This window comes from Malus domestica, chromosome 15 (genome assembly GCF_042453785.1).
Source record: "Malus domestica chromosome 15, GDT2T_hap1".
Taxonomy (NCBI): Eukaryota; Viridiplantae; Streptophyta; class Magnoliopsida; order Rosales; family Rosaceae; genus Malus; species Malus domestica.
Genome location: NC_091675.1, coordinates 54838419 through 54860810, shown reverse-complemented (window position 1 = coordinate 54860810; position 22392 = coordinate 54838419). Strand labels below are relative to the sequence as shown.

Sequence of the window (22392 nt, the reverse complement as noted above, 5' to 3'; positions counted from 1 at the left end):
ATCAATAAAAATTTGAAGCTGCTGTCAATTTTGACAGCAAGGGTGAGAGCTGCCATTCCATGTTATGCCACATCAGATTTGGCTTTTCGGTTGGAAAACAATGTTGTTGCCTTTTTTTACTTTTAATGATGATTTGGATATTTTGACTTCTCTTTTGAAGATACTCTGGTTTGGTATTGTTGTGCTTTGAAAAAAAACTACTTCTGTTGTGCTATGAGAATAAGCAGCTATGAAATAAAGCAGCAGAGTGTTTGGTAAATTTTTTTGTAAAAATGCTTTTGAAAAAAAAAACAGTATTATAGTATTAGGTAAACTATAAATTGGGATGGTTATCCGCTCATCTACTTCATCCAACATTTCCTCTCTACCAATTTCAGACGCTTCTATAAATTTAATCACACCGTTCACTCCCTGCTATGCCCTTCACTTCCTCACGCCACTCCCTCATCTCTTCCCCACTCTAATTCCAAAAACCCAAATCTCAAAATTCAAGAATTCAGATCCAAAGCAAGAAATGGGTTCCTGCTTACTTGAGCACCTCAAGGCTCAGCCTTTATGGGTTATTGTGCTCTTCACTCTCGACTTTTTCTCTCGCCTCAAACTATTTCTCTTTCCTCCAATGGGTCTACGTCAAGAATCTAAAAAAGTACGGATCTTAGGCACTCGTCACCGGACCCATCGATGGCATTGGTAAGGCCTTCGCCTTCCAATTAGCTCGGAAGGGGCTCAATCTGATCTTGGTAGGTCAGAATCTGGACAAACTCAAGGACGTCTCGGACGCTGTCTTAGCCAAGTACGGCAAAACCCAGATCAAGACCGTCGTGGTCAACTTCACCGGCAACCTCAACGACGGCGTCAGGCACATTCGGGAGACGATTGAAGGGTTGGATGTGGGACTTTTGATTAACAACGTTGGGATTTCATACCTGTATGCTCGGTTCTTTCATGAGGTGGATTCAGAACTGCTCAGAGGAACTTGATTAAAAGCTGGTTTTTCAAAGCTGGGTTTTGCAGCTTCTTGTTTTTTGCTTTTTTTTTTCCTCCAAAACTGTGAAAAAAAACTGAAGTTGAATGTTTACCCAACACAAAAAAAGCTCCCAACTTTTTTTGATACCCATTTTTTTCAGAATTACCTCAGTACCAAACTAGGGTTTAGTCCTTTTTTATAGTTGTGCATGTGCAACTGTGTAAATGATAAATTTGGGTAACTTGCAGAGAAAGCGCGGGGTGGATGAAGATGAGTGTTTACGAGAAGTCTTACATCTTCAATCAAGAGCCACAGCATGCGCGGGGGGGGGGGGGGGGGGGGGGGGTGGGGCTTGCAGGTGTAGTACGTAGTCTAGTAGTAGTAGTTGAGCCATCATCTCCTTTGTATCTATAGATAAAGAAGAGAAGTTATTATGCTGTAAAAAAATCAAAAGCCATGAGTTTATATACATTTTTTTTTTGAGAAAAATATAATACATATTTACTGTTATATAAGCAAAAAATAATAATTATTATTATTAATTTATCAATAAATTGGTATCTCGCTAAAGTTTTTTTTTGGAGTAATTAGGTTTTCATCCTTATTTTTACTACTCTATTGATTAAAACCTTATTACTTTTCAATTTTTGATCAAGGTCCTTTGTATTAATAATATCATTAATTATTTCAATAATAAAATATTTTTTATTTCTAAATATATTCATTTAATATTAAAAATGTTACAATTAGTATATTTATATTTATGGCTAAATTTTTTATCATATATTTTTATTTTTAGTTTGTACCCATTTTTAATTTGCAACCCTTTTTTAATTTGTACCAATTTTCCTTTCAATTTTAATTTGTACCCATATATTAATTTCTTTTTGTGCCCATATTTTTGAAAGTTTTATTTGTATTGTACCCATATTTTTTTATTTATTTGTACCCATTTTTATTTTTGCTAAATGTACCCATTTTGAAGAATGTACCCATGTTTTGATACAATAATTTTTTGGTTATTTTTTATGAATGTACCCATGTTTACACACACACACACAATAGTATATTTATATTTTAATATTTGTAATCCCACAAATTATGTTTTTTATTTAAAATCTCATTACTATAAACAACTATAAATTTTAATTTTTAATTTAAAAAATATAGTAACGTACATAGAAATAAATTATCAATTAATTTTAGGGACTTGGATCAAAAATTGAAAACCAACAAAGTTTCAGTCAAAGATTATTCATAACTAGGGACCGCATCCAAAGTCTCCCTTTTTTTTTTTTAACAAACAATATTATCTACATTAAAGGGAGAAGGGTGGACGTAGCCTGTCTAGCAATAATGTGGTTCAAATTCGCCTTTGGTGAGAATTGAACCTAAGATCTATCACTTACAGGTGAAGAGGAATATTACTAGACTATAGTACTAAGTGGCAGTCTGAAAGCTATTAAATTAAAGAAGTTATACTGTATGCATCTTGTATTTATGGCTTTCCACATTCAATACATAGACATATCACTAACACTATATATGGATGAAGAAATTTAAGATTACTAAGTAATTTTAAAATGACGGAAATTTAAATGATGGAATTTTATTCTATAGAATTTGTGAATTTTCTTGTTTGGGTAACCTAAAAGAACAACGAAATTGAATACGGAATTTGTTGTTTTTAAACTCTCAATCATAGAAATTGGAAAATGACACCTATTTACATGAAATTTAAACTTGGGAATTGGAGGTCCCAAATTCCAAGTTTTTTTTCCATGCGGAAATTCTAAATTTCTATATTTATGAATCCAAACAAGGGAATGGGTGCATGTCAATTTATAAATTCTGTCTTTAATCCAAATTCTAAGTTTATTTCCCTCATCCAAATATAGTGTAATTGTATCCCCTTTTTCTATTTTTTTTCCTAGAAAACTAGGTCAATCTATAAGCGATTAAACATCACTTAATACTATAGTCTAGTGATACTCTTCTTTGTTTGTAGACGAGAGATTTTAGATTAAAATCTCATAGATGATGGCTTCAAAATCAATTTATTCCCCTTACCATTAGTCTAAAATATATCGTTGTATAAAAAATAAACCACTAAAAAAAAATTTAAATGTATGGGCCTAGCCCAAATGAAAGTATTTGGACCCAACCAAGGCGAGTCCATTGATTGAGTCTCCTTATAAAGGGAACCGATCTAACGACTCTTGTTTAATTGTGTAACTTAAATACGAACATTTGATTTCCACTAAAAAAATCTATTTCGTCGAAAGGAGAAGTAACAATATTCTTTATTCATCCTTACAAATGGGGCTTTATTTTTTGTCAAACGATAGCGCTAGTGGGTTAAATTGTTAATTATTTGCACGCACTTATGATTGGTTCCATCCATCCCCAACCCTAATGAATCGAGTATGAAGGGGTCAGTCAGTCAAGTGGTTCAGGTTCTCGATCGATTCCTATTCGCCTTCCCCCTTGCCTCGCTGCCATGTAGTCCATTAGCAGGTAGGGTGGTAAACTTTGAGGGTGCTCACCTCCTCTTCAGACGTGTCCTCGACAACTTGACGACTCTTCGATATTCACTTTTGGGGGCAAGAGTGATTGGTTGCTGGGTAGGGGGATTAGTGGTGATCGAACCCGTACTAAAATGCATATACATGATTGCTTTCTGCCACTGGTAAAGCGTCATCCGCTTATAAATGAGGCCCTTTAACAACCCGGAAATTGTCAGTGGGCCTAAGTGACCTATTGACCCAACAAGAGATATTGGGCCATTAATATTGTTTGAGGGTCCCGACACCTTTTGTTTTCGTACGTTTTTTTGCATCGATTGCCTTTGGTCGGTCTGGTTTCGGTTTTTGGAGCCTCCCCTTTCCTTTATACTTCTTCCGATTCCTGCCTCTGTTTTCAGGTTCCCTTTCTTTTCCGATTCCTGCTTCTGTAAAAATCTCTCAGAACCAACCAACAGATATTATCTCTGAAAATTTGAAAACTTAAATAATAAAAAAATGGAAGGAGAAGGAGGAGAAGAGCTCAGCATACAGGAGCTGACCTCCAGTCTCTCGACGTACAAAGATCAGCTTCACCAGGTCCCCCACTCCACTCTTTTGTTCTTCTTCTAATTTGTTTCATCTGTTTTTATTCTTATTACGATGGTTAATTTTCATCGTTGCAGTCGATACATGCTGTGACTGTGATTAGGGTTTATTTGAATTACTATTCAATTAGGGTTTTTCTCTTACCATTATACCAATTATGATACAATTAACCTGTTTAGGTTTATTCACTCCCCTTTCTATTGAAAACAAAACACTTTCCTCCAGAATTTTGATTGATCTTGTCTTGGTAGCAAACCAAACTAGAGAAAGGGATAAATTTTGAAATTCTGGTATTTAATGCGTGCAGTTAGTGATTTCACTTTAGGAATTGAGTCTACATAATCTACTCTCTGTCTGCATCCGTGGTTATTTAATACCATAGAAATTGAAATCATTGTACTATTCTATATGTAATGTATGTGTATTCGAACTTTTTCTCTATTTAAAAGCCATGTCCAAATGTATACTGTGAATGATTTTCAGCTTGTTTTGTTGATTTTAAATTGTGGTAAAACATTTATTATTCATACAACAAGGTTGAAGTTTCTTCCTTTGCCATTGAACCTCGTGTATAATGTTTATGTACAGCAAGTTTATCTCGTTGTATTCTCTTGTAGATATGTTTTTTGTAACGATTTCTGCGATCCTCTGGATCAGGTGAAGGAGCTTTTAGCTGATGATCCTGCAAACTCTGAGTATGCTGACATGGAAAGAGAGCTCAATGAGGTATCTGTTTTGTCTGTTTCTCTTTGTATTATATTTTTGTATAGATATTTTTGTAAGGCTAGCCGACATTCACCTCTCCCAGACCCTGCGTAAAGCGGGAGCCTTGTGCACTGGGTACGACCTTTATTCGTGATTTCGATTCATTCCTACTGGAACTCTCCCTTTTTTTTTCTTTTTTTTTTTTGAGTTTGCAGTGTATAGGTCTCTATCTTAATGTTACTGTGTGAAAACTGAAGCAACATCTTCTCTGGCCCTTGGGATGACGGCCAAGTGTAGTTACTATTATAGGGATATCTAGGTTTTCAGTGCATTATCATTCTTCTTTTATTTCTTCCTTCTCTCTTTTGAAGGAATCATCATGTTGCTCAAACTAGCAACGCCAATTAACTGCTATGGCACCTGTGGAGGTTTATTTTCATTACAGGGTTGAATAAGGTGAGGATGGTTTGTGTGTTGAATAAAGAAATTGGAACTCTGGAGAATTTAGAATTTAGAAAAACATTAGATCCTTAGAGCTTCATCAAGTAGCATGTTACGTCTATCTTGGTTCCTTTGCAGGTGTGCTTTGTATGGTGATGGTCAGCTTTCACTCTCTTTCACCTGATATCCGATGTTCATGCTGAGATTCTAAGTTTGAAATTTGACAATAATTTTCTCTTTATGATGTAGCGTCTATTTGTATGTATGTTGTTTAAATTTAGGTTTGGGCTAAATTTATGATAATGCAGGTAATTGCTCTTACAGAAGAACTACTTGCAACTGCAAAGCAAAATCAGAATTCTGGATTAGGTTTCGGGACAAGTGATAGTGCATCACCTAGTTTGCCCCAGACTCAAAGGAATGAAAATGTAAGTTGACATCCTCAAGAATTTCTTTACTTTCTTTTTCTTTTTGTGTTTCTTTGTTGTTCTTGTGAGCGAATATATGCTTTGACAAGGTTACTCCTATAATGTGTTCTGTGGTATGTGGCTATGGAGAAATATGCTTTTCTTTTGGCTTAGGAATGATTTACATGAACAGAGTGTTGTTTCTCAAAAGGTGCTGTACTGGGGTTCTATATAAACACTTCCTGCTGTTTACTCAGTATAAATTTCAACTTCAGAATAATTTCAAACCATACTTGGTATACCAATGTGGAATTTTGTTCCCACATTCACTGACCTTTAGTAATGCATGTTATGAAGCTAATACCACTGTAATGTTTTTTGTGGGCTTTATCTACAGTGCATTTTTGTGCTCTTTTCCTTTATATTAAACCCATTTCAAATGAACTTTTCTTTTGACCCAAACAAAGCTGATATTACTGTTATGACTGTTTTCTTATGTTGGATTTTTCCCGTTTGGATCTTTCTCGTGTCCTGATGTGGTTACATTGTAATCATTCCTCATGTAGGATTCAGGGAATATTTCCGTTTATAATGACAAGTTTCCTGTTGGCACAAAAGTTCAAGCTGTTTGGAGTGAAGATGGGGAGTGGTATGTGAAATAGAGATGAATTTCAGTAGATTTGTGTTTCAATTTTCTACATTTGCTTTACCTTTCTTTTCTTTTTGTCTGTGGTTGATTAGTTGAATGTCCAGGTATGATGCCACGATTGAGTCTCTTACTCCAAATGGGTACTTTGTTACTTATGAGAGCTGGGGGAATAAAGAAGAGGTATGATTTCTCAGACACATTTGAATTGATATGCTTTTACTTCAGTAAGACATTCTTCTTTGAATTTTTAGGTAGTTGTCTCTAAAATCTGGTTTATGATATTTATTTTCTTTTATTGAAACATATTTTATTCCAGTAGAATTAAGTTTTATCTGGTCATAGAATTGACATTTTGAATAACAATGAGTGATGCTTTACTTGCTTCTTGAAAGTTATGTCGCCTATTATTCAATTTTGAAATGAAAACATATTTTTCCAAATTTGGCGATGAAGTTAACTTAATATTTGAAGTTGTGGATCCCTTTTTTGTCTTTTTCCCGTAACTGATTCCATTTGTTATTGCATGTCCTTACCTTTATTTTGCTCATAAATTATTCTTGTTTTAAAATGCAACTGTGGTCTGCCATTGTTACATTTTTTACTTCAGGTAGATCCAGACAATGTCAGACCAATTCAAGAAGGGGCTGTCAATGCATTGCTGGAAGCTGAAAGGGTTGCTGAGGCCACAAAACAAGCGCTCAAAAGGAAGATTGCGCAAGCTGCTTCTGTTGATTTCCAATCACGAAGCTTACCAGCAAAACTTCGTATAGAACCTGATGATCCAGAGGATGTGGTACTTTATCTATCTATATCTATTTTGTTGGTATCTTACTGTACAAAAGTGTGGATGTGGTAAAATATTCATAGGACAAAAATGTTAAATCTTAAATGACTCAATTTTATTACACTTGGCCTTCCACAGTGTGCCAGAATTTTTGAGTTTGATTCCAGTTTATAGGAATCAAACTCCTTCTGCTGAAAAACTTGAGTCCTATAGGAGGAGTCATTCCAATTATTGAGTTCAATATTATGGATCCCACAATTAATAGATAGAAATCACATCTATTAAATCCACAGCTGTAGGGATGGTGTTACAGGAATCAAACTCAAGGTGTCTGATTTCTATATTCAGGAATCTAACTCACCTGAATCACTGTAGAAGGGTGTATCCTACTGAAGTTTTGTAGTTTTCATATGGTTTAAAGTAGGTAAAAACACTATAGCAGGAACCAACCACAGAAGATAAAAATGATATTTTGTACAATGTTATAATTAAATTGTACTTACGCTAATCTACACAAAAGCTGTTAATTATGAAAATTGAAGTTTCTGTTAAAAGGTTTTTTTTTGAAACATGCAACCAGTCATTTTAGTAGAATAATAAGATGTCAAATTTTGTTATTGACTCGACATGATATAAATTTGATTCACTTTGATAATTTAGAAATTTGGTAATTTTTCAGTGCATTAAGTGATTTAAACCCTTTTTTTTTCTTTGGTCTCAAGGATAAGAGATCCGACTTGTAGTACTAGTTTGGTAGCAATCAAAATTATTTTTTGGTCATCTATTATTTTCTTAAACCCTATAAGTTGTGGTATAATGTTTTAAAATGTGTTGTTACAACTTGTTTTTTGGGGACTAATTCTTGCCAACTTCAAAATCTACAGAAAATCACCAAACGTAAAAAGATACATGCTTTTAAGTCAAAGATGAGGATGGAACAACTGGAAGTTACACAGAATAAACGTCAAAATGCTTGGCAACAGTTCCAAACAACCAAAGGCAAGACTAAGAAGGTATGTTAGCTTGACATTTTGAATTTCAATGTGTTTGCACTATTTCTTTGGTTGGTGTTTTTCGAGGAACAAGAATATCGATTGCTTTAATTTGTCTGAGCACCTCTGGAGTGTTTCCAAAATTTTAACTTTTAGAGGTCGCATTTGGTGCGATAGCAAGTGCCTTCGCCCATGAGCGGTAGGTCTCGGGTTCGAGACTTGGGAGCAGCCTCTCCATAAATGGGGGTAAGGCTAGCCGACATTCACCTCTCCCAGACCCTGCGTAAAGCGGGAGCCTTGTGCACTGGGTACGATCTCTGGAGTGTTTCCAAAATTTTACATTGGTAGTATTTTCTTCTTTGTCTTAATCAAAATAGTGTTTTCCAAGGCGGTGAGTTGCCTTAAGTGTACCTCATCACAAAAGGTGGACGCATTACAGATTAGACAAACTGTTGCCACTGTCTTGTTTTAAACTTTTCTTCTTTTTTACGAAAGGCTTCATTATACAGAGTCACTTATCCAGAAGGTGTAACTTGTTACATTGTCAGATTGGTTTCTTTTCTGGACGCAAGCGTGAGAGCATCTTCAAGTCTCCTGAGGATCCTTTTGGGAAGGTTGGGGTGACTGGAAGTGGGAAGGGCTTGACAGAGTTTCAGAGGAGGGAAAAACACTTGCATCTCAAAGGGGGAACAGGTGAGAATGGTGAAGAGGCTCCTTAGCTCCCTACTGTCTCCCTGCACTTGCTTAGCGACGAAAAAGAAAAAAAAAGGTCGTACCCAGTGCACAAGGCTCCCGCTTTACGCAGGGTCTGGGAGAGGTGAATGTTGGCTAGCCTTACCCCCATTTAGCCTTACCCCCATTTCGACGAAAAAGAAAAAAGAAAAAAGAAAAAAGAAACTACCTGATCTCTCAACTTGGTCAAAAGGTTTAGTCGTAACTGGTTAATCAAAACCTGTGGTATGCCATTGCCATATGTATTGTTCTTACCCTCGTGGTTATTATTGCCATAACAGTTGTCTTCCCACCGCTTGAGTTTGAGTTGTATTGTGTTAGGCGTTTATGTCGTGAAATGAAGCAATGGTTTGATTCCCACCTCATGACTTGTGCCAATAGGGTTGTATATACTTCTGTAGGTTTCTGCTCCCCCCAATCTTGTTTTGCTCCTTACAAAAAACTCACGCGACTTGGAACAGATTTTACATTCACTTTCCGCGCACTCTGAATAGACCTAATAAGATACTTAAAACTCTATTTGAGAAGGCTACCTCCATGTCAAACCACCGTTGTCCAAGAACAAGCCACTCAACAACGTCACCCCAGGATGTATGTCCAGCATTCTCATCATCCTTCCTCCTTAAACTTTGTTTGTATTGCTTCAAAGTTCTCCTTCCACCTTATGTCGGTAACATGAACAAAGTTGCTAATGAATCAATGTAGTTAGTGGTGGGTGTAGGTAAGCCTATCTGCTTATGGAGTTGCCTTCCTTCCGGACATATGTTGAAATGAATAGCTGCCTTTTGGTTTTGGGGATGGAAGTGGGAGTGGGAGTAGGAGTGGGGGTGGACCTCCTTAGACAGACTTTCTGATCTTTTGGCCAACATATTTATGTTTGACACCGACATCAAAACATGTTTGAGACATGTCTGTTTGATTGTACAAAACTATTATTCTTATTCTTATTATTATTGTTACATAGATTGGATGGTTGACTAGCAACATAAAAATGGGAACAAACTTCACTGCTTGTAGAAAAGTATTACATCTCTGTCTCTCACCATTCTAACTTTTTCTTTTTTGACCATTTTTTTATAGGATAATGAGTTGATTCTCATCTTGTGAATAACAAATTTTGACCGTACAAATATTATAATCGGAACTGTTCAATTTCTTAATATTTGAAGATGATTCTTACAAGAAATCATTTCAATTAGAGATCATTTAATCATTCAAATGTACAGAATAAATTTACGGTGTGGTGTGGATAACATTTTCATAATGAACCGTCCATTCAGTTAATGCATTTAGATAATTAAACAATCTTGAATTTGAATGATTTTTTGTAGAAGTAATTTTCAAATGAAGACTAATAAAATTAACGGTTCCGATCGTTAGTCAAGATACGGTAATCACACATAGATGATGCAATAAGGTTTTATATATTATTGATCATCATGTTCCATATGCATGCATCACCCCAAGGCTCATGGTTAGATTTCCTCTACAATCTACAGGAGGAGAGGTGGAGCAAATCATCACTCCACTAGGTAAATAGCAATAGGTAGCCGAGCACTCCTATTTGCCTTTATGACATTCAGAGAATCAAGGGATAAGGGATATCCTTCTTTCCTTTTGTTAATTACACAACATCTTTCTTCTTAATTTGGAATGAGTATCTTTGCCGGATCCTCTTTGTGAGGGTCCAGAAGATCTTTTAATCGTGTCCGTTTATCTTATATCGTGCAGTCAAAATTTATTTTAAATTTTTATTTAAATTAAACACAAATAGTATCTGATGAAAATTGATCACACGATTTATGATAAACAAACACGATTAAAGGATCTCTTGGATCCTCAGAAAAAGAATCCGGAGAGGATCTTCAGAAAGAAAATCCGGAGAGGATCCTCATTCATTGATTTGACACCGACTCAAAACGCATGGTTCTCCATCTTAATTATATATATATACATATCATGTTTGGTCTCTTTCCAAAGAAAAAGTTCAAAGTGCTCTCCAATGTATTCAAGGACAATGTGTTTGCCTACATATGCATTCTTTGTGAATCTGCTTTGGCCACCGACGCCGATTTATTTGGCTCTTAAAAATCACTTCATGTGGTACGCGAATTACATGAAGAGGAAATTAGTTTGTTATTAACATGTGGTGGACTACTTTCTATAATAAATAAATAAAATAGTCTAAGCTATACTTTAATAAAAAGAGAATTTTAACGAAAAGATTCAAGTACTGTTCACTTTAACGAAAAACCACATTTTTACACTAAAAAATCAACCCTTTATTTTTTTCCTTATTGTTAAAACTTAAAGTTTTCAAATCATTTTCATTAGTTTTCCTTAATAAAAAAAGGTATCGATACATGTAGTCCAATATCCTAGTGGATAGGGTGTTGGTTTCTATCCATGTGTCCCACATTCGAAACTTCCCCTTCCCCTAAATGAATGTAATAGTTTCGAACCTTCCCCCTCCCTTTAATATTAGATTTTTTTAAAAAAAAAAAGGGTATTGATACCACTTAATTTGAACGTTGGTAGTGTAATACAACCCCGTACAATAGGAGAATGACACATAGACAATATGTTTGATATGACAGTTTTACTCGTAACGTCGCGAGCAGACAAGTTTGCCCTAAGGTAAATAGGCTTTTATGTCACTAATAGACAATGTTTCTCTTGACCACTCATAATATGTCCTGCCATCGGGCCATACCCTGCCCAATGGTGGCTGGGCACCAACTCTACATAGTTTCCTTGGGTCTCTAGAGCATTTGTGCTCTTACCAACATGGATCTTCAAAACTGCTAGCTGGCAAGACTTCGAAGAAACCGTAATAGGGGTTTTCCCTCCCAACTGCTAGCTAGTATGCTATGCAGCCTCCCCTCCCAACTGCCTACTAGGGTTTTTCCCTATAAATAGTCAAGTCAAACAGAAGAAACAGTAATCGTCACTTACTACTCATAACTCTATCAAGTTCTCTTTTCTCTCTACTACTTATTTGACTTAGACATCGGAGGCCCTTTGGCGAAAACTCTCTTCTTTTTTCAGGATGTTCATCAATTAGGCTACTCTTGTAGGTGGAATTTCGTTAAATCAACCATGTACGAAATTTGCATCCACATTACTGATTCCCTTTTTTATTATTATTAAAGGATACGTATAGAATTTCCCAAAAATAGATAAGTGCAAATTAAACACGGCCTCACCTTAGAGCATCTGCAATGGGAGATGCAAAATGCCTTGGAATAAGCATTTTCATTTTTTTAGTTGGCCATAAATGGATGGAATCTAAAATACTCATATTGGTTGGAAAATATAAATTTACAATATAAAACATAATCTAGATTACATCTCTCAAATGAACGTGACCTATCAATCAAAGAGAGGAAAATGTGATCCAAATTACATCTCTCACACTAGAGTAGATTTAACTTTTACATCTTATGAAAATATAAAACGTAATCTAAATATAATTTTTACATCTCAAGTTTTGCATCTCTCCATTATATATGCTCATATTGATATAGAGTAATTTGGATTCTCTTATACGGCATGCGACTAATTTCTATACATAATACGAACATATATATGTGTATATGCGATAGATCGATCAGAGCCCTATATATTAATCACCTTCATTAATTCAGAGCTATTTTCTTAGAAATAATACCCTAAATATTCTTAAATAAGTTATGGTATATTATCATCCAGTCTATGATGTTTATAATCCTCCATGCAAGTAGTCTCATGAGCATGCAGCTGGGGTAGTGCACTTGGTGCTGATGAAGATGACGGGGTGCGAGAGTACCAATGAGACCAAAATAGATAGTTGAGGAAGTTGAGGAAGCTGAGGCCTGCCAGCAACCAATAGAAAAGGTCCAGTCTGTCTCTGTTGAGATTATTGTCACCCAGCCAACCACCACCACCTGATGAGGTTGTGATCTTATTCACCAGAGAGACAAGTAGAGAGCTCAGGTAAAACCCAAACGAATATGAGCAATAGGTCAAGGCAGTTAAAAATGCTTGCATCCCTTTCAAGGATTGTTTGTAAAAGAACTCAACGAGGCCTACGGCAGTGAACATTTCTGATAATCCAAAGATCAAGAATTGTGGGGTGATCCAAAAAATGGATATTATTTTGTTCGAATGCACAGCTGCATCCCTTCTCTTTTCCTCCATGATGGCAGCCGCGATCATCGAAAATGTTGCAAAAAAGAGTCCAAACCCTATTCTCATTAACGGAGAGATGCCAGAATTGTGACCGGTGAATTTTCGAGCAAAGGGAACAAAGAAAGTGTCGTAGAGAGGGACGAGGGCGATGAGAATGATGTAGGGGATGGATTGGAGTGAAGCTGGAGGGATATGGAAGGATTTGGTGAGCTTGGTGTCCATCATACTTCCTTGTTGGACTGAGAAAGTTTGGAGCTGAGCCAAAATTGTGTTGAAAATTATGGTGGAAGCAAAAATTGGAATAACTGAAAGCAGTATTTTGACTTGCTTCACTTGAGTAACGGTGCACAATCTCCACGGGCTTTCCTTTGAATTAGTGCCACCTTGAATTTTAATGCAAGCCTTGTCCAAGAACCTGATCATCATTAATTAATTTGGCAGATTAATTAAGCATACAAGATTGCAAGAGAAAAGACAATATATATATATATATATATATATATATATATATATATATATATATATATATATATATATATATATTTACAAGCATCGCTCAAGTAAGTACTAGTTGCTTTTCTTAATACTTCATACATGGATAACCATATTTTGGTCTTAGTATTTTTGTTTATCTTAATAGAGGACATGCACGATGCATGGGAAACAAGATGTAGTTATTCTAGATATAAAATACTGAAATAAAGATTTATTTTTTTCCCTTTTGCTTTGTAAATTTACCTGAACTTTTCAGTGTGAAGAAAGCCGGCAGCGTCAGAAAAGAAAGTAGTATTGTCATGCAGCACATTGTTTTGGTTTCCATGGAGCAACTGTGGATTAGATGGACAAACCTGCTTTCTCTTTAGCATTGCAGCCACAAAAACCTAAAAAGGAAAATGATAGTTATTTACATGTTGTGCAGACTCCCATATATAGTATTCGAATTCGACAACCCACATGCATGTTAATCTTTTCAAACATCATAAGCCAACAAATTTGCATACCTACACATGCACATCAAACAGTACATTTATAACCGATTGTATGAACTACTATTCCTGATTGACCCATGAGATATATATTAGATTCCATATAAAATTCCTAATTAATTAAGAGGATTAAATTGGAAAAAGTTCAATATTATACTTGAGCAATGGGAGTGAGTATGCTTCCTTGAGGTCGCTTGTTCCTGTAATATAGGGTACCGGAAACCAAGCTGATTAATCCCATTGCCATGGCGGCTGCTGAGACTCCAAAGCCAACATCCATTCCAGAGTGAGTTTGGACCCACACAAGAAGAGTGAGGGCGACGAGTTCACCCATGGAAAAGGCAAAGTAGGCAGCGTTGAAGTAGGTGGAGAGTTTCTTGTACTGCTTTGGGTCATCTGGGTTGAACTGGTCAGCCCCGTGAGCGATCATGTTTGGCTTGACACAGCCACTCCCCAATGCCACCAAGTAAAGTGCCACAAAGAAGATTAATGACTTGAACCCTTTTGCCTCTACACACTCCTCTCCGTTAATAACGTTGCATGGCGGTGGTTTTAGCTGCGGAACGTGAGCTTGGACTGACAGTAATATGAAACCCTGCATGCATGCATGCGCGCAAATTCAGAATACATACGTATACCCTCATGTACAAAAATTAATAAATCAATTGTTTAATTGAGTAGAAACATTACTCAATCAATCAACTGTTAAGAAAATAATTATTCATTTATTTGAATGCGTGATTTTATTTTTAACTGAATTATTATGTCACTCTATATTGACTCACTCTCATAACATAAACAAGTTCAACAAATTGAATATGTTGTAGTTAGAGAGAGAGAGGGATAAAACAAAAAAGGTGAGATCATGATGAACGAAGGCTGAGCTTAAGCTAGGGGCAAGGTAGGTAGCTCTCACCGAAAGTTCCACAAAACCAAAGATAAGCATGGTCCAGAAACTCCCAAGATAGGAATCAGAGAGGTAGCCACCAACAAGGGCTAAGAGAAAGACAGTTCCAATAAAGTTTGTCACTACGTTGGCCGAATTCGACAAAGGAAAATGCATCTCATTTATCACGTATGTTATGAGGTTGTTCCCAACTGCAGCAATTCCCATTATCTCAAATGATTGAAGCCCTGTGCAAGAAAACAGAAATATCATACAACTTAATTACAAAGTAGAAAACAAAATAAGTACAATCAATAGTGAGAGAGTTTTGCTTAAATTAATTTAATTAATGGAGTTACTTAAAAATCCAAAATTTTGAAAGTTTATAATAATAGTCAATTAATACTACGCGGTCTAGTGTTTTCTATCCACTTCTTAAGTTTGACTCTCATGAATAGCGATTCGAACCAATTTATTATGGTTGGCCTAACTCATTATGCGGCTTAACTCAATTCCACAACAATTAACAAGTGTCTGTAAAAGATAAAAATAAGTGTTTAATAACACTTTTTTAAATATATTGTTGTATTAAAATAAAGAGTCGTGATACTTAAGGTGCGGCTTTCTTTTTTATTTGAGAAAAGGTGCGGTTCATAAGCTAAATCAAGAAACCGTTTCGGTTGCGTATGTACATTAGAATAGCAGTACATGCTTTCAGTGTGAGTCTCAATAATTAATTATTATAAAAGTTATATACAGTTTCTGACCAAAACAAAAAACAAAAGTTATATACAGGAGAAAATGAATTTTATAAAAAACCAAATTAGAGAAGTAATTAGAAGAAGATAGAGGATGTGGCTATACCAAGAACAAATGCAGCAGCTCTCATGCCACCATGCTTGGTAGGATTGGAAGGTCTGCCCCTCCAATCGACAGTCATCTCTTCAGCCATGTCAGATGTGTTAATGGCCTCAACTTTGTGATTCTGCCTCCTTTGTTCCATTTCCATATATGCCCCTGCTGCTATATATATGTATTTCTGTGTGTCTCTCTCTCTGGCCAAACTAGGAGGGAGGGGGAAAGGGAGAGGCAGAGGGAGAGGGAGTGAAGGAGGGCTGTGTAAGGTTGCCTTGTGTTGGTCTTAAGTTAATAATTCTGAATTGGAGGCAAGTGGGTTGTTCTAAATTTATAAGCCAAAACCAAGCTACTTGTGACGTCCGATTGTAAGCAAAACCAAAGTCTTAAATCCACTCACTATAACCACGTGGATGACACTTCATCCAGGAAAAAACGCTCCGTGCAGAGTCCCAACTTCCAACCTAGCCAGCTATTTCAAGCACTAATGATCTTATTAAGAGTACATCTCCAATGTTCTTCTCTAATTGCACTCTTAAGTTAAAATTTAAGCACTAATAATCTTACTAAGAGTCTCCGATGTGCTTTTCTAGTTGAGCTCTTAAGTTAAAAGACTTAATGGAGCTACAATTTGGACCTTGGGTTGTATTCTTTTCAGTTTCCTCCCAAATGGTTTATGCAATATCTAACGGATGATCTTGTAGGCGCCCCTATGGGCCGCTTTATTGTTCTTAATGCTATGTATTAGTTCGTATGGGGTGTCTTCACCCCCTCTATTCACAAAAAAAGAGAGACTTAATTGAAGCAAAGCACCCCTAAACTTAAATATATCCAAGTTTAGTTATGGTTGAGCTCTTAAGTTAAAAGACTTAGTTGAGCTCTTAAGAGTCCTCCAACTCCACCTAGTCTCACATAGTTGGTCCTTTAGTTAACTTCCTTAGTTTTTCTGTCACGTATAGGGACAAAAGAGTAATTTGACCTCACAAAATTAAACAGAATGAATAAACTTGGCTCCTTAGTTAATGGATGAGAATGAGTTTTTCCTCAATTGACCACACAGCGAGTTCATGAAACTTCATGCTTATAATCGAAACCATTCATACATTATAAATCACTATGTAAAAATCATATTTGCAAAAATCAATTAAATATGAGATCGTTTAGCATCAAACTGTATGAAAACAATGGTCGGATTTGGTAAAAGAATTATGAGCTTTCTATTTATTTGCTACAATTAATTGACCAAATAACTTTCGTTTTAATTGATTTTTGTAAAGATTATCTTTATAGAGTGAATTACAATATGAAATGTCTGATCATGCACACAATGTTTGCAAATTGGCCGTACAATATGAAAGGTCTGATTATGCACACAATGTTTGCAAATTGGCCACTAAGAGAACCTCAGAAGGAGATGTAAAAAATAATATGTCAAAAATATATTTGATGGTTAATGTGGCAAATTGAATACAAGTGCTAAATCCTCTTCTTTTCAATGGATGTGTCAAATATGTATTTTATTATTTTATTGGGCCGAGAGTTACATTAACTATTAAAAAATAATCAAAATTAATTTTAATTTTTATTCTATTGGTTGTTTATGGAACCCATGAATTAAAAAATTAAATTAAAAATATTTGACTCCTTCTTTGTTTGCAAATAGCTAGAAAGTAAGAAGTCAAATAACTCAACTATCACATCATATTTGGCATATCCATTGAAGAATACATGAATGTCTTTTAATCTTATTTAACATATTTGACATCTCCTTTAGAGATGGTCTAAAAATTTAGGAGGAACTTCTCCTAAATCTTGAGGAGCCAAGCCTTTTTCTAAATAGAAAACCAAAAACTAGAAGAAAAAAAAAGAAAAAAAAAAGAGAAAGACGGTGGTTGGGTCATAAGGTGTGGGGTTGCTTGGGGTTGTAGTGTGTAGGAGGGGGAGGTTTGGGATTGCAATGATATGGGGGAGGAGGAGGCCAGACGATGGAGGAGTTATGCATGAGACAAGGTTGGAGCAGGTGTGGTCTACACTCTACATTGTTCTACTTACGGGCAACTAGACAGGGTAAAAAGTTGTCGGTCAATGTTGAAAATCACTTGATGTTCGACTTTTTATTTCCATCGGTTAATCCATTGGTTCCTTCTCGATCGTAGAGTAATTGTTTTCAGTTGCACTCCAAACCCTAAGAATTTGTCCAATCATCAACCTTGTGAGTCAAAACTTAATAAGTCCACTCAAAACTCTGCTGAAAACCTACCCAACTTCGAAAACTACTGAATTACTCCAGATAAAAAGAACAACTACAAGATAAACTAGATAGCTCGTAAACGGTTGATCTTCTTGACACATGACATTAATGTGTGAGTTTGGCCACAGGAAAGTGAGAAATATAGGAAAATGATTTCAACCTTTTTAGATATTTTAAATAATTATCTAAATGGTTTAAAACATGGACATCTGTTAGGTCACTAGAGTGTAAGAAATGACATACACAAATGAACTAAAGGGCATGCTTGGATTTTCACTAATACATCATCTGTGGAGTTTTGAATCCTCTAACAGACCAATTTTAGCCAAGTTAAATCCTAATTTCGCCTCCATGGATGATGTGATAGTAAAAATTTGAACATACCTTTCAATTTATTTATTGTTGCCATCACTTTACACAGGTAATGTTAGCACTTAGGATCAGTGATCGTAAGAATGTCTAATTTTCAAAATATTGAGTATTTATCTAAAATATTAACAAAGGTTGGGACCGCTTTTAAATTGATCCTAAAGAATCTCTTTAGGTAAACTATTATATATGGTTTATTTTATATATATGGTTTATTATATATATGTGGTGTAAGGTGTGGTTTGATGTATTGACCCAAAAAATAAAGGTGTGGTTTGATCTTCAAGTAGAAGGAAATATGATATGTGTTGAGAAAAAAGGGGGAGACAAAGTGGAGACACAACATATGAATATCCTAAGTGGATCCCAACACATATAATATATAATACCAATTGCTAATTGGTATATCCTGTTTTCCTACGACACTTTCGAGTCTCTATGCATATTTGAAAGGAAATTTTTACGAAAATTTTTCGATACGATTCACTTTAACGAAAAACTATATTTTTACATTAAAAAGTCAATTATGGTACTATTCATTTTACCATTTTTTTTGTCCTTATCGTTAAAACTTAAAGTCCTCATACCATTTTCATTAATTTTCCTTATTTGAAAAGGTGGGCGGTTGATATTATTTGGTTGGTTTTCGTTTTTTACCGATTGATCACAAGGCACTATGGAAAGTGAAAATTAAAGCCTATTTTTACTCCCTTTAACTCAAATCAACCGTAATTCCATCACTTCAAATCTATTTTGGTAATTAGTGACGGTCAACTTTTGTAGGAATTGCACTGCTTCAAATGTCGTTGTTTTATATATTCTTTGGAAAAGAACAAGAAGCCGCAAGACTTTTGGTACAAGTTCTACCTTATTTTGGAGATAAAGTTGGATTATATAAGTTATGGTGGCCATTGCAACCGATTACCGTATTGCTCCAAACATGCACAAAATGAATTGTTGACAAAAAAAAAAAAAAGGCAACTAATGGAATGATGGAACTCCAGTTTTCTTTATGATATCGAGTATGTTGTTCCATGTGAGAAGCTCAACAATCACACATGCTCCACGTTATGAATTTGTATCATTAGGCTTTAAAAATTCGTCACATGTGAGGGGGCATGTTGAATGTATGAATCTCACATTAGAGAAATGAGAGACTTTGCATGTGCTTATAAGTAATAAGATTATACTCCATATTATCAATTAGTTTTATGATGGAACTTTAACTTCTTCAAAGAGTATCTTGTGGGAATATTTCGAAATGACCTTGTCACAATATTTTGATGCGCGCACTAATTAGTAAAATGGACCATATTGAGTGATTGTAAGGAGCTCAAGCTGGTTTGAACATTGAACATAGTCGTTAAAAGATGAATACTCTGATAAACCACCAGATTGAGCGAATCCACCACTTGTGCCTAAGAAGTTCATCATTCTTTTAACTTGTACTTTTCATTACTATACTTACCATATCAGGAAAAATATTGAAAATCGCTTGAAAACTTTGAGTTTTAATCAAAAAGACAAAAAAGTGTTGTAAGTGAATAGTATCAAGAGCGACCTTTTAGAGTAAAAATGTCATTTTTCGTTAAAGTAAACAGTATCGGAAATTTTTCGCTATAACTCCCTATATCTCTTTATCTTTACGACTGTTATTCTTCTTATTTGTAGACTTTTGCACAAAACCTTTGATTTGGAATCAAAATATATGTTTCTTGCTCTTGCGCTTTCAAAGTCCAGTGCCTGGCAGTGAATCCAATATATTTAAAAATGAGCTTTTTCTTCAATTCAAAGAATCCAATATCATAAATAAAAAATAAAAAACCAGAAACATACATGTTAATCGACTATTGCTTTCACCATAATGAATAAACCGCCAAAAATAAGTAACATCGCAAGTTTTTACAATTTGGCCATATAGATATATGCTATATATATTCGTATAGGTAGAGTAGGCACATTAGCTTCTAAAGCGAGCGTATGTGCTCCCCTTATACACCCGAGATCATGTACTTTGGAGATTAAAATTTGTTGTGCTGTCTTTTGTCTTACACCGACAAACGTTAGATATCAATTATCTATAAGCATGTCTACTAATTGGGGAGCGCATTACCAAATAACACTATTGCAATGACATGTTTAAGGAATTTAATTAATGGCCCTAATGGAGGGTTTATTAATGTGTGTGTTGGTTTAAAGAAAGAGTGAGTTGCAACCGCGTAGGCGGTAGGCCACGAAAGGTGAACTTGGTGTGATTTTCAACTGTTGAAGTTGGGTGGTGATTTCTTCTGTGCAGACACCAATAAGTCAACGCATGAATAAGTCAACAGTTGCCTGAACTTGGACATAACCTTGACACGTGTACGAATGAAAAAGGAGCGTTTGGACCAAATAATTCAAAGCACCATTCCATGGTCGACCAATTTCGAAAGAATGTTTATTTGTTAAGGTCATAAAGTGCCTTAATTGGATCGATTGAGAGAGAAAGTTGGTAGGTGGACATGCACAATTCTGGAAAGAGATCCTCTTCGAATCTTTTCCTTTAAAGTTCAAGAATCAAGTGATCCAGACTTTTAAAATTTGATCCAATGATAAAAAATTATTATAGTTTTTACAAAATTTTACTAACTTTTTCTGTTTTTAACCATTGGATCAAATTTTAAAGGCTTATATCACTTAATCCCTGTGTTTTAGAGGGAAAGATCCGGAAAGGATCTCTTTCCCACAATTCTAAAGCAAGCTAGCTACAGCTAGCTAGGGTTCCTTGTTTCTTGTACACTAGACTTATACAATATCCTTCTAGGTTATTCGTTATTGGAGAGGAGAGGAGAGGAGAGAGGCTTCAATTCCTCCATTCCTTTTCTTCTCTTGTGTTCTGATGAAATGATTGCGAGCTTAGCTAGGTCATGCAAATCACCAATCAACATTTTTAAATTCCTTAATTGATACCCATTTGAAGCCATACATCAAAGAAATTCTAACATTACTCATTCGATAAATTAACCAACAATATCTTGTTTCCCATATCACCTTTTACATTTTTTTTTTTATGCTAGTGCTGCTTTCGCATTAGTTGGTAATTGGTATATATGGGTTAGTGCCCACATTCTTTACCCCTTTTTTCTCCTCAAATATCGATAACATAAATACGTGATGTATCATTCTACGTGTTATTCATCGCCAACGAGATCATTGGTCACATCATAACTACTAAAGACATGCTACGCTTACCATCTATTTGTACCATCTCTCTAATAAAGGCATAGCCCACCAACACATGTGAGTCTCATCCCTATTAGAGAGATACTACTAATAAAGGTATATTTGTCTATTTACCCCCCAAACTCGTATAGAGCTGTCAATTTCTCCCCTAAACTTTAATTTAGCTGATTACCCTTTGAACTTTTTTAATTAGCTAATTTCCCTCTTGAACTTTAATTTTAACCGATTACTCCTTGAACTTTTATAAATAGCCAATTCTTTCCCCTAACCCTAGATTTTAAAAAATTTCATCCAATTTTCCATCCATTTTGATCACGCAGACAACCCATGACAACTTTATAGGGGCAAAAAGAAAGGAAAATTGGATGGATGAAAAATCTAACTCCATGGGGGAAAATTGGCTATTTATAAATTTTAGGGGTAATCAGCTAAGGTTAAAGTTAGGGGGAAGTTGGCCCATTATAAAAGTTCAGGGTTATCGGCTAAATTAAAGTTTGAGGGGTCGGAATTGACAACTCTATACAAGTTCAGAGGGCAAACCAATAAATGGTAAAATAATATTTTTTCACTTCTTTTAGTGGCCAGTTTGGTTATTCTCTTTACACGTATCAAAGGAACTTCATGCCATTTAAGTAAGGGTGAAATTTTTTGCCAAATTACCATGCCAACCGTACCATACTAATTTTGTGCCAATTGGTAATGACACGGTATCGTACTGAACCGACATTTTCTGATACCGTATTGGTATTCAATACCATTACCAATAGTATTACCGTACCTCACCAATAAAATATTATATGATTTTATATTTTTAATAATTATATAACATTTCAATATATTAAGAAAAACATCCTTCAATTGCATCT

At 35.3% G+C, this 22392-nt stretch overlaps 2 protein-coding genes across 4 annotated transcripts; one reads left to right on the top strand and one right to left on the bottom strand.

Moving 5' to 3' along the window:
• The first annotated feature begins 3775 nt into the window (after positions 1-3775).
• Positions 3776-9152, top strand: LOC103425380 (uncharacterized). Of its 3 annotated transcripts, none has more exons than XR_011575840.1 (9): positions 3776-4068; positions 4735-4803; positions 5532-5651; positions 6197-6279; positions 6384-6459; positions 6887-7072; positions 7948-8076; positions 8604-8824; positions 8950-9152. XR_011575840.1 is itself a non-coding variant. In XM_070813196.1 (8 exons), exons 1-8 carry the CDS (start codon positions 3988-3990, stop codon positions 8772-8774), a joined length of 915 nt encoding a protein of 304 aa, XP_070669297.1. In that variant the 5' UTR covers positions 3776-3987; the 3' UTR covers positions 8775-8952. The 3 variants fall into 3 exon arrangements, 1 of the variants encoding a protein (XP_070669297.1); XR_011575839.1 differs by having other exon boundaries at positions 8943-9152; XM_070813196.1 differs by having other exon boundaries at positions 8604-8952.
• A 2937-nt stretch (positions 9153-12089) lies between these two features.
• On the bottom strand, positions 12090-16048 carry LOC103402458 (protein NRT1/ PTR FAMILY 4.3-like). Its single transcript, XM_008341209.4, has 5 exons — positions 15694-16048; positions 14860-15077; positions 14101-14538; positions 13696-13838; positions 12090-13372 (listed from the first exon to the last, which is right to left on the bottom strand). The coding sequence occupies exons 1-5, from the start codon at positions 15836-15838 to the stop codon at positions 12478-12480; spliced, it is 1839 nt and encodes a 612-aa protein (XP_008339431.2). The 5' UTR covers positions 15839-16048; the 3' UTR covers positions 12090-12477.
• Between the last annotated feature and the right edge of the window lie 6344 nt (positions 16049-22392).